Source organism: Crinia signifera, chromosome 8 (assembly GCF_055691185.1).
Source record: "Crinia signifera chromosome 8, ASM5569118v1, whole genome shotgun sequence".
NCBI lineage: Eukaryota > Metazoa > Chordata > Amphibia > Anura > Myobatrachidae > Crinia > Crinia signifera.
In genome coordinates, this window is record NC_139224.1 from 106619823 (window position 1) to 106633381 (window position 13559).

The 13559-nt window shown below is 42.2% G+C and overlaps 1 protein-coding gene across 2 annotated transcripts in view; it reads right to left on the reverse strand.

The window, feature by feature from the left end:
- Positions 1 to 13559, reverse strand: part of LOC146026336 (glyoxal reductase-like) — a 134450-nt gene that overhangs the window by 57109 nt on the left and 63782 nt on the right. For both annotated transcript variants that reach the window (XM_083156928.1, XM_083156929.1), the window contains exons 6-7: positions 7912 to 8094; positions 3826 to 3885 (exon numbers count right to left, since the gene is read on the reverse strand). In XM_083156928.1, coding sequence (XP_083013054.1) covers positions 3826 to 3885; positions 7912 to 8094 — 243 coding nt within the window. The remainder of the gene's footprint in view (positions 1 to 3825; positions 3886 to 7911; positions 8095 to 13559) is intronic.

The following is a 13559-nucleotide window of genomic DNA, read 5'->3' on the forward strand; positions in this document are numbered from 1 at the left end:
TGGTCTAACAAACCATAGTGTTCCAAGGCACTTTAAAACTTTCCATAATAGTGACCCCAGTGGAGCGGTTTTCAGAATAATTGAACAGGTTTTGCCCCCCAAACGAGGAGGGGATAGAGAAAAATTATTATTGCGCCGTGAAACCCACTGGATTCTGAAGTTAAATACATTGGTTCCTTTGGGATTAAATGAAGGTTATGAAATCACCCCGTATATTAACCAGTGATGTCTTTTTATGTTTTTCAGCAATTTTCTAAAAAATCCTGCTTCATCAATATTCTACTGTTTTGTAATGCATGGGTTTTTTTCTATATGTATAAGTTTTTTTCTATATGTATTTGTATATTTTTATGTATTTTTATGTGATTTTTCATGAAATTTTTATGAAATTTTTAATGATATATTTGTATAAAGAAAATATATTGTTTTTCATGATTGTAAAATTATTTGCATATTTGCACATGTAAAATTGATATATTGTGTATTTAATGAAATTTTATATTCATAAATTTCTTTTTATTGTTCCCAACATTGGAAACTTTGAAATGCCATAAACATTTTTGGTATATATATATATATATATATATATAAGGTGTTCCACCTTGATAATAATATATTTAACTATTCAAGGCACCTATAAATCCGCATTAGATCTGTGGCTTTAATATTCTTTTGCACAAAGTGTGTCTGTGGTGAAACTCAAATCACCTGTAAGGCTTTCACCCCACCTGTCATTAGTACATGACATCACCGGCATTTCAGAGATTCTGATTGGTGGATAGTTGGGATAAATTATCCTCGGGTAGTCACTGAACCACGCCCTCTGACGAAGTCTCTGACGAAACATGTTAGGGCTTGGTCAGTGATACCCGTGCTGACTGTGTCCCGGCGCTGTCTTCTGCCTGTGTCCCCGGCCTCCGGTTTCCGAGTCCTGTCGGCGCAACCCAGCGTCTGCGAGTCCCTGTCGACCTGATGCCAGTGGAGATGCGGTTGGAGCAGATTTGCCGTGGTATTGTTTGTTTTATCATGTGGTAACCAGCCCACACTGTTCTTTTATTGGTACGAGCAATTGCTTTTATCCTTTTTAAGGAGTGTTTGTTCCTCCATAATAAATATATCGTTTACATGCACCATGGAGCGCCCCTCTGTTCTATATTTTCTCTAGATATATATATATATATATATATATATATATATATATATATATATATGATATATATACACATAAGTAACTGGGCTATTGCATTCTCTAGTTAGGTTACAGGCAGTGGTGTGTGGTGCTGTACTAGAAGAGCAATATAAGCTTCTGCTATAAGACATTTCGTACCACATGTGAGCACAGTATATGTGAGCACAGTATGCCTGTAAAAAATCCAGCTAAATGGACTGTGTCCACACTGTGCTCAATATGAGTCCATGCAGGGGAAACGCAATGCTTTTATCAGTGACCATTACCATAAAAAAATGACATTACCACATCTCTGCCTGCAGCCAAACTACAAGGCAACTCCGGTGTGATTAGGAGGTGGCTATTAGCCCAACTGCTATGTATATTCTGGGTTTCTTTCCCGTCTTGTAGTGCTGACATTGTGTGGAAGAAGAGGTGCATCTACCATCTGTGCAGCAATTGCGGTGCACCAGGACCCCTGAGGACCAAAGGGCCCATTGTTGCCCCTGTCACCCACTATTTTGTCCCTCGTCACACTCTGCCTCCCCCTGCCACCCACTGCCATGTTGCATCTAACTTGGGTGAACTTGGGTGGGGTGGATGATGTGGCCCAAATTATATTTTTGCACCAGGGCCCACTACCCAAATGTTCCACCACTGTGTGGGAGAGCTATTGAATTGATCAATAAAACACAGATATTATTTAGAACCACCACAGAACACAAAGGATATGTTATTCAAGCAATAGCACCAAATAATTTTTTTTTTGTAATACTCTTATAATAATAACAGTGTTGCAGTTACATTGAACTAGCCAACAGTGAAAATGCTTCTGAAACAAAAATAGTAATTTCTAGTTTATTCGAGCATGGGAAATACGAATATGGCATTTAAAATGCTGAGTTAGCTCTATGTTCTGAGATATAACCATATATCATTAAATGCTAGAGAATTTGAGCAATTTTCGAAAAATACTAGGGATTTTTTTTATTTAAATAAATTGTAGGTTGGCAATCCTTAGTACAGGTATCCTGAGTTATTGTCAGCCATATTTTGTTACTCAATATATATGTTACTCATATATGTCACTCAAAATTCCTTTTCTCGATTCTCATCTGGACTTCTTTCCTCCGAATTGTGGTGCAGTAAGTGATGAGCATGGTGAGAGATTCCACCAAGATATTTCATCTGTGGAACGAAGATATCGGGGTAAATGGGACCTGTCCTTGCTTGCAGACTACTGTTGGACGGTGACAAGAGATGCTCCAGGACAAGAGTACAAACCACAAGCAAAACGAAGGCGCACTCATAAATAGGTTGTCATACGAAATAGATAAGGTTATCTTATTTTCTGCTAATTTACCTGTACATAGATTGAATTCAAACAATTACTACTTCTGTTGTGTACAGATATCATATTAATATAATATTGTTTTTTACTACAGAAGTACATGTATCACAAGTAGTGTATCTAAAAAAACTAGAGCTAATAAACAAATTCTAAGGTCATATTCGGTTTTCCTGACCCAAATTTAGTAAAAAAAAAAGACTATTTTTGGAAAAGAAGCAAATAAAAAGTTGTTTTTTGTTGGCTAGTGTTATCAAAGATCTGAATACTTAAAAACTATGCGTTGGTTACCTGTGCATTACATATATTATATGGTAAACTTACGATTCATTTTTTAATGTTTTTTATATATATATATACAACACAATATTTATAATTTTACATACCAGTTTAGTTCATTCATACATTACTCACAGCAAACATAACACAAAGACTGACAATATAACCAGGGACGCTAAGACATACAGTACAGTGGGCCACAGTAAAGTGTAATTTTCTCTTTTGTTGTTTTAGGCCTCAGAGTCATTAGAGATGACAGAATCTGTGTATTTTTCATGTTGCGATTAGGGAGCTGTGACTGGAACTGTTCCCTTGTGATAAATGACCACATGTACAGGAGTATGCAATGTCTTCCTAGCTATGTCATGGTTATCCTGCAATGTAATGTGATTGATAGGAGGCATGCCCGAACACGTTAATGCTATTTTATAAATCGCTTTATTTTTTTAAACCTTTACAACTATTTCATACATCTCCCCCATTCACATAGAATTTCAGTGATTCTCTTTTTTAACCATGGGATACAAGGAATCTGGAGACATATTACTTCACCCTCTAAAGCTTACACTCCCCTTGTAAATGTATACCTTCATCTGTAATGTACTTGTTATACTCCATTACCATTAAGGCTAATGATCTGTTTAAAAATGAAAGGATAATTCAAGACAGCCTAATGATGCAGGTATGCACAACATAAGAAAAAAACCCATCTCACACAGTAAGGAGGGAATTTACTAAAAAGTTATTTTTTGATTGATTAAAAATGGAAGATCCAAGGCCAAATGATTGTAAATGATTGTAAATCCAAGGCCAAATGATTCATATTAATATTTAAATATCAATCTAAAAAAAAAAATCCTGTTAAAAAATGTGTGTTTAAGACCCAGAAGCCAAACTAGATTAAAATGGGTTTTAACCCATTTTAAATCAAATAAAATTGACCTTTACTAAATCCCTCCTGCGTGTCTTAACCTCACCAAATTTCCTGCTATGGTTCCTGCTATTTACAGATACAGTGACTGTCTCTCACCTGGCAGTTCTCATGGATTCTGTGCTCTTTTGTAGACTTTGGGATGGTGATAATGCCATTCTGTGGAGAGCAGAAATACATAATCACAGTGCCATTTAAGTGTGATGCTAATCATACTATTATAGCATATATTACACAGTATTATATTTGATTAAATGTCCCTCCCGAGGGCCTGATCTGGTATGGGTTGGCATGGGGTGTTGATGTGAGAGCACTGGCAGAGTTGGATCTAGATTGAAAGAGCAACAGAGTAGGATTCAGAATAAAACATATACTGAGTTTGAGCTGGACTGGAACTTGAGTGAAGTTGGAGTTAGATTTGAACCAGAACTGAACTGGAGTCAGACTACAACCAGAATGGAGCTGAAGCCAGGCTAGAATCAGAATAGAGTTGGAGCCAGGCTGGAACCGCAATGAAGTTGGATCCAGACTTGAACTGCTATGAAGTTGGATCCAGACTTGAACCGAAATAGAGCTGGACTGGAACCGTAATGAAGTTGGAGCTGGAGCCAGACTGGAAACGGAAAGGAGATGGAGCCAGACTGGAACTTGAGTGGAGTTGGAGCCAGACTGGACCCGGAATGGAGTTGGAGCCAGACTAGAACCAGAATGGAGTTGAAGCCAGACTGGAACCAGAATGGAGTTGAAGCCAGAGTGGAAGCGGAATGGAGTTTGAGCTGGACGGGAACCAGAATGGAGTTTCTTAACCCTTTGAGTGCCAATTGAATTTATCAAAATAGGTGTGAAAATTGCCAAGCAAACAATTGTATTTATCATAAGACCTACAAGGTGACATTCTATGGATTGAGATAAATGCGCATGTTTTTTGAGCGCACCACATCGCCGCAAATCGCACTTTTTCAAATCGCACTTTTCAGTCAAAATACACATATTTAATGTGATGAGCATTGGAGCCTGAAAAGTGCGAAGTGGTGCGATTTGCGGCGAATTGGTGCGCTGTCTTTAGTCCTGAAAATGTGCGATTTTCATGTCTGAAAATCGCACGTTTGCAGGAAAGCGCAAAGTAAAAAAAACGCATGCGGGGTCCCCCGCCCGAGCATAACCAGCCCAGGGCTCATTGAGCCGATACTGGTGACATAAAATCAGGGTCCCCGACAAATCGGGGTCCCCTTGATTTCATGAAACCAGCACCAGGCTCAAGGTCCGGCGCTGGTTCCCAAAATACGGGGGACAAAATGACTAGGGGTCCCCCGTATTTTAAGAACCAGCACCGGACCCAACCAGCCAGCAGGGTAATGCCACAGCCGGGGGACACTTATTATATAAGGTCCCGCGGCCAAAGCATTAACCCCCTGGGCTGGTCAGCATGGGCAGGGGTCCTGGGGAAGTGGGGAACCCCCCAATGAAGGGGTCCCCCCCTCCAGGACTTACCAGCCCATGCTGAAAGTCCGGGGCTGTCCCCGATGCCCCTGGGCGGTGGGCATCGGGCTGATGAATTGTGTAAAAAAAAGAAGTAAAACTATTGTTTTCTACTGGCGAACTATGAGTCCCAGCAAGCCTACCCCGCATGCTGGGACTTGGAGAATCACAAGTCCCAGCATGCGGGGCATTAAAGGGCCCGCTGGCACTTGAAGTTCTGCAGTACAAAAAATAGTTAAAGAAAACACACTGACACCCTGAAAAATAAAAGTTTTATACACACAGAACACACACACACTGATACTTACCTACCTTGAGCCCGTAGGTCGGTCCCTGGATCCTGGGTCCGGGCTCCGGGGCTCCAGGGCAGAAGAGTCCGGTTCCGGGGCCTTGGTCCTGGTTCCGGGGCTGGTCCTGGGGTTCCGGGGCTCCTGTCCTGAAGAATCCGGGGTCCGGGATCCGAGGTAGTCCCCAGGGGTACCTAAGGAAGGAAATCCTACTCACCTGGTCCCCGGCGACGACCTCGGCATCCTCTCCGGCTGAAGCGCTGCTCCCATCTGTTACCCGGCTTACAGGACTTCACCGGCGCAGAGATGTTTCTTCCTCGGCGTCTCTGGACAGAATGATTTCTGGCCAATCAGGAGCCGAGAATTTTAATTTTAATTTGTATAACAAATGTGAACAATGCTGGAATATTTTGCACATATCATACAGAGATGTTGGCACTCAAAGGGTTAAGACTGAAACATACATGAAGTTTGAGCCAGACTGGAACTTGAATGAAGTTGGAGCTAGAGTCGAACCGGAATGGAACTGGAGCCGGACTACAACCGGAATGGAGCTGGACTGCAACCAGAATGAAGCTAGAGCCGGAATGCAACCGGAATGGAGCTGAAGCCAGGCTAAAACCGGAATAGAGTTGGAGCCAGGCTGGAACCAGAATAGAGTTGGAGCCAGGCTGGAACCAAAAATGAAGTTGGAATCCAGATTGGAACCGCAATGATGTTGGATCCAAACTGGAACCGGAATGGAGCCGGGCTGGAACCGCAATGAAGTTGGAGCTGGAGCCAGACTGGGACTGGAATGGAGATAGAGCCAGAGTGGAGTTGGAGCCAGACTGGAACCGGACTGAAGGTGGAGCCAGACTGGAACCAGAATGTGAAGACTGAGAGCCAGTGGCGTAACTATGAATTGGGCGCCCCCCCGCCGTTAATGGGGGGCGCCCCCCGCCGCACCCCCCGCCCGCAGCCTTACCTGTCTTGCTGGTCCCGTCCCGGCTCCCTTGCTGGCTTCATTCTTCTGCTAGTGAGACGGACAAACACAAAATGTCCGCCCCCATACAGCAGACTGTCTGCTATATGGGGCGGACATTTTATTGTGGTCCGTCTCACTAGCAGAAGAATGAAGCAAGCAAGGGAGCCGGGACGGGACCAGCAAGACAGGTAAGGCTGCGGGCGGCGGATTGGCGGGCGGCACATGGGCGGACGGGAGGGGGCTAACTATAGCACCACAGCCCCCCGGCGCCCACACATGCACAGCGCCCCCCCCGCGGCCGCTGCGGTGCTCTAGTTACGCCTCTGCTGAGAGCGATGAATGGACATTGCGCAGGCCGATTCCCCAACTGAATGGGAGCAGTTTGCAGCACTGACAACCTGTGACAACCAGAAAAGGCATGCAACCACAGCGCTACCAGACAAACAACGTAGCGGTAAGAAAGACGTTTTAAGACTCAGAAGCATGATATTAAATTAACATATAGCTCATATGGGCCTATTTATCATATGCTTCATTTTAAATGTAGATGGGATGAAAATAACAACTAGATTTGTAATGTTAAAATAAAATTTTTTAAGCAAATTTAATATAATTCTCTTGCTGGGACAAGGACGTTATCACTCCTGGTTCAGTATGCATACTGCGCATGTGCAGCCATTGGCCTGTGCATGCATCAGTGGTTATAGATGGAGTGTAATCCAGAGAATCCCTATGTGAAAGAATCAGAGAAAGAGTAGCCAATACCAGAGCTTGGTAAATTTGACAGCTTAGAAGGCAGCACAGAAAAAATTAAGGCTGTTTTTGAGTCCGAAAATGAAGGGACCGTGGCAGATAGTGTAGATTTTTACTGAGGTCCAGTGGTGGTTCCAGAGGTTGGGCTGCAACACAGTCCAAAATTCAAATGGACAGCCACACCCAATGCCCGTTAGTCAATTTGAAATGACAGTTGGTGGCAGTTGCTGCACCTCCCCTATGTGAATTGTAAACTTCCTTGCCCCCCCCCTGGTGAGGTCCCTCATTACATCCTGATATCCATAATATTGCAGATACTTATTTTTATGCAATATCCCACAAATATGGTAAATATGCTTAAAATGTTGTGGAGTCTATTTAAAAGAAGGACAATAATGTACAGGTTTCCTGCACTCTCAGCTTAAAAGTGAGCACAAGCCTGTCACTCAGTAAGCCTGCATGCGTATGTCTGTTAAGGTTGGGTTCATGTCTAAAAGTAACAGCTTTATGCATTTCCCACAGTGTATAATGAAAAAATACATGTTGATGTGTTGCAGGACAAATAAAGCAATGCTAGCGCATGACATGCTTGCTGAAGCGGATATTTAGGTCATGTAGGTTATTTAGCTTTCATCTTGCCTGTAGTTGCATCAAATCAGACGCATCAAATCAGACATATCAGAATATCAAGCCACTCACCTGGATGCTCCAACGTATACAGATCTGTGCTGGTGTCTTCCCATAATCCTTTGCAAGCCTCAAGATGACTGGATGTGTCAGAGCTTGTCCCTTTGCCAGAGGACAGTACCCTCCAAATACAATATTATTTCTCCTACAATAATCTATCAGCTTCTGTGGTCTCTGAAAGGGATGGTATTCTACCTGCAGAAAAAAATAACACAGGGATCATTACTAAAAGTTATGTTTGGAAGCAAAGACTTTAAGGACCCCATACACTAGGGCAACTTCTCATAGTGCAGAAGTTACCCACAATTCCCCCGTGAGCCGCCCGGAAGGGATTCCATGCGATATATCACATGCGATCCCAGCCAAGCCTGCTTGCTCAGATGCGATTCAACAGACAGGCTCTGGTAAAAGATATTGCTTGGAAAGGGCTTTCTGAGTGATATTTTTTACTATGTCCTTTTGTGTGTACACTCAATACCGTTAATGATGCACGCTCCCGCGCATCGATAATGACCTCTGCCATCAGCAGAACATGCAGATCAATTTGGCTGTATAGCCAACGACCTGCATGTTCAGTGGGTCCTGGTGACGTCACTGAACAATATCGTTTACTGATATCGGTCAGTGTGTACACTACATATCGGCCAACAGTGGCCAATATTATGTACTATATCGGCCACAGCCAGAGTCGCCTAGTGTGTATGGGGCATATTTGCAGAGGACGGACCAGTGTTTTACCAGTAGAACCAGTGCATGCTCTGTGGTATGTCTGTATATGCTGTACCTTCTGGAGTTTCTTTGCAGCAGTTTGTGAGCAGTCCCTAATACAATATGTGTCTTTACTACTCCTATCTGTTTCATCTTTGAAAACAAACTGTGAAACATATGTATTAAATGCACAAATGCAATAGTGACTTCCTGAGAGCCTAGAGCCTCAGCAGGACACACAAAACCATATTAGTAATTCATTGCACATCACTAGCAGAAAGGAGGTTACGGGACAAGCAGGTCACTTCTCCCTATTCACAAGATCTCCTGACATGCTTTGTCCTTTGTGGAAGCCACTTCATTCCAGCATTGAAAATTCCCATCTATCCACCCTGGAGCCTCAAAAACAAAACTAAAGCACAGTTTGTCCCAACATCCAGCCAAAAATGTGAGCACAACAGCGAGAGGGGCTTGAACAGTCAGATACAGAGAGAAGAGGGTGACAAGTGACAAGCGAGAAAAGAAACGGACTGTATTGAGGGATTTAGGGGGGGTAATCTGAAAGAGGGAGAAAGAGAAAGGAGTGGGAAAATAGAGAGAGTTCCCACAGCGAGGAAGCTCACAATACAAAATAGGAAAAATACATTCACAGAGGCACAATGTGTTCCCCTGTGATAACAACAATAGGAATACTATCATTACACATATAGTATACACTGTGACATTGTTTACATGATCTTATGACATTATTCACCGTTGCTGCCTCATATTCTTCCACACCATAAGCCACAATAATAACTTTCTCCCTGTGCAAGATTGTTTATCAGAACTGCCCGGGTGAAAATCTTTCTAGTCTCATACAATCGGTCACCAGAATATTGGCCAGACTCCGCACAGCATACCAAACACTTGTATTAGTTACGTTTATACACTAATACTGCCCTTGGTAGTCACAACTGTTGTGTTTAGAAATTCTAGTTGCACATGTAAAAAAGTGTATTTTTATATGTGCTACACTGTAGTAAGGGCAGTATATGGTCAACGGATCTACAATGTCTAGACCGACCATGTTATGGTCCACCACGCTTAGTCGAACGCACCTAGTTAGATGCCTAAAGATAGTTGACCGCATCTAGATCATCAATAACGGAAGTTAGGTGCAATCGTTAGATCAACGGGAGTGTGGTCTGTGGTCACATGGTCAACATTAGTTTTTCGGGTTTTTTTTGGTGCAGGTCGACTTGGTTCATACTTTACTATCCAAGTGGACATAGAGTTTGATTATTATACTGTGCCGAGCGTAGTGAGGATGAAAACAGGGCTGTTTCAAGGGAAAACACAGATTTCATGGAAACTGTTTTCGGGCTAAATATTTTTCTGCCAACCAAATTTAAAAAAAGAAAAAACGGCTAAACATCTGGAAAAATTGCAAAAATCCATTTTTTGCACCCGATGTTTCTTCAGAATAATACATTTTCGGCACCCTATGTTTCTTCTGGTAATAATAGGATAAAACTTGTCAGTGATATCTGTGCTGCTCAGATACATCAATGTTAATGTGCTGTTCCATACACTGAACTCAACATTGCGCTCAGGAATGGTTATCAGACAAACCTAATATATATTTTATGCATATTTTATTACTTTCTTTAAAGATCGGTTTAGAAATAAGAAAATATTCTAATACCCCTTTTACACCAAAGCCTCGACCCGGGTTATTGTCGCTCCACTCCAGGCTGGGGCTTGGTGTAAATGGAGTAAAATGGAGCTTGGAGTAAAAAAATATAAATAAATAACTCGGGTCCTGTTCCTGCAAATGATCAGGGTCGAACACGGGGCATACCCTGAGTCAGGGGCCGTGTAAATGGGTAACCTGGATCCGAACCGGGGACCCATTTCCACCAATAGGGGAGGCCATACCTCCAGACCAAAGTGTCCTGTGGTCAGTCTGGAGGTTCGGTAGGGGCCGCGTACAGCCTCTGCTGCAGTCTGCTGTACTATGCAGACAGCAGCAGAGGCAGGGATAGGTGAATTGATTCCTGTGTGCGGCTGCCATTCACCTCACAGAACGAAGTGCTGGGCTTCCTCCCAGTGTGTCGGTTGGCGTCTCGGGGGTCCCAGCTGGTGGGTTTCCCGGCACTTGAAGATGATGGCATAATGCCGGGGGACACCAGTGTAAAAGGGGACAACTACCGGCTCGCATCCGGGTTGGGGACGAATCCAAAAACCTGGCAGTTTTGGTGTAAATGTGGTATAAGATTGTATCTTCATTATGCAATGAGAAAGCCAAAGTTATTATTGGGATAAGATCTCTACCCAAGATCCAGAGAACAAAGATACCATTGATAAGTGCTATAGAAAAAAAACATACGGCATTCGGCGGCAGCATCTGGGGGAATCAAATGGAATAACCCTCATAGTATGCTTTGTCAAAGCCAGTCAAATAAACGAAAGGACCCTAACACTAAGGAAGTATTGGGGCAATTCCCGGCTCTCCCTATGTCTGGGTCAAGGGATCAGACAAATCAAAATGTTGAAAATCCTTGATTCACTAATTCCAAACAAAATACGAGTGGGATCATTGAGTCAGGGATTTTTAACATTCTAGATTATCCTAATTCCAATATGGATCATTCATAATCATTGTCCACAGGTGAGAATGACATAGATGAAACACACGTCTCACGTGTGGCCTGTATAGGGCTAGAATTAGAAGGAAAAAATAACCAGTTTTACTAGAACACTCCCAGTCACCACTCCAAATGCCAGCAGCAGGTCCATAATGCTGCAGCTATTAGGGTACTGCAAATGATATTGCAGGACCAGATCTGCACACATTCAATGTGTCCTTAAGCAGATCACTAAACAGAAGGGATTGACATAAATACTGTATCAGGTCTTCTACATGAATCTCTGAGTCTTAATCAGTCACATAGTCATGTCATTTTAAGATTTGTTTCTACAACTTTTGCTCTTTGTGTTGAGCAAATATGAAATATTACTCTGCCTGTTCTAGATGCTATGTTATTATATGGTCCAATTATTAGTGTTGCATAAATGTATGATGCATATACTGTACTGCAGTATATCCTTTTGTGTTTTGTGGCATGTAGATCCTCATACGCCACAGCTGGCAATGATCTATCTATATCTTAGATCCCAAATGCAGATATTTGCACAGTAGGGTATACACATTCAGTAGTACTTCATTGTATTCCAGTGATCTCACTATTGAGTAATTACAGTGGAATTTACAGAAATAATAACAACATGCGGAAAGGAGCCAGGAGTAGCCAACATTGAGTTTCTTTCCCAGTAATACGGAAATCTGGTCATTTCCTGCTTCATATCTTTAGTACATGTTGTCTCTGCAAACTACAATGGTGTAAAAACAATAAGCTGGGTGTGGATCGTGGAGAATGGACACTCTCCTAAGTGGGGAGGAGCCTGAGTGTAACTGGCGTCATTAGGAAGAGCCTAGGAAAAGGCCAGTACTGTACAATCCAAAAACTCCCACAGAAGTATAAAACAGGAAAGCTGTCACATGCCATGACAGTAATTATAAAAAGTCCCCAAAAGAATCAGCATTCGTTCATATTACATAAACACAATGTCAAGAAGTTACATTTTCTGTTTCAATGATACATAAAGTGTAACAATTCCCTATTATAATAGTGACATGCTACAGGTGGAGCACGCATTTGTGAAACCAGATTTGTCAATTTACACAAATAACATTCAACTAGAAATTACAGCATTTCCTATAATATGTGTGGAACCAAGATGCATTACAGCAAAAAAACAATACGACACTTTTTGTGTGTGTGATATATAGAAAAAGACAGATTCAGGGAAAATGTGTAATTCAGACAGAGGATACAGGTGCGCTAAAACAATTTAAAACCATCAAATTTCTTCCTTAGATAGGAAAACTCCATTTAATTAGGTGTATTCAATGTTCTGGTTGAGCTGTCACCGCTGCCCGGTCAACTGACCCCCCCCCCCCCCCCCCCCGTATACACCGATTCCCCCCTCGCTCTGTTTTCGGAGTGAGTGGGAATCGGCTCATGCGGCTGCAGAAGCAGCGAGACTTGCGGCTAAATGCAGCATGCTCCCTGCATTAGCCGTGAGCCTCGCTGTTTGGGGGAATCCCCGCTGTCCCGTGACAGCGAGGTTTTCCCCGGAACATAGAATAGGGTGAGCGTCCAGTGAGGGGATTAAACGGCGGGGATCGCTGGTTTTCTGCGAACCCCGCCGTTTAACCCCCTCGCCGGCCACATTGAATACGGACCAATGTGCTCTATTTTGTAACGCTGAAAAACGTTGTTTTTTTTTCAAAATGTTATCTGTATAAAGGCATTATTTTTCTGGTGCTGATCTACATAGCACCTCCCCGGCCATAGCACATTGACATCACTAGCTGTCCTGATTCCTGTCCCAGTGACTAGAGAAGTACAGAGGCTGCTGTTATTCTTGCATATGACAAGAAGATAATAAAGTTCATTTTATTTTTATATGTGTATATTAAGGTTGTTTAAGTTGTCTTTGTTTCACTTCACAAAAACTTTGTAAACCAATTGTCTTTCAATTAAGTAGAGCTATAAACAGTACCGAGGCATTATTAAGCTAGTTTAATCTAACATACGTTTTTACAAGGGAAGAAGAAAGGGACTGCTTGGAGGGGAACGCACTGACAATTTTCTTTTTTAAGATATAACTTTTATTAGGTTATTTCTAAAAATTTCCTGTTTTTCAATGCAGGAACTAGATCAACAGTGAAAAAATAGAGGTAAAATCACATACAAAGACATAAACATTTAATGTGTTTTAAGAAGAGAAGAAAAGTGGTGTGTTTAAAAATTACACAAAGGCCAATCCAGAAGATGTTTATGTTTGTAACTTAATCAGGTAGGTTGCACAGGTGTTCTATCCCTTTACTAAGTGCGATGTGC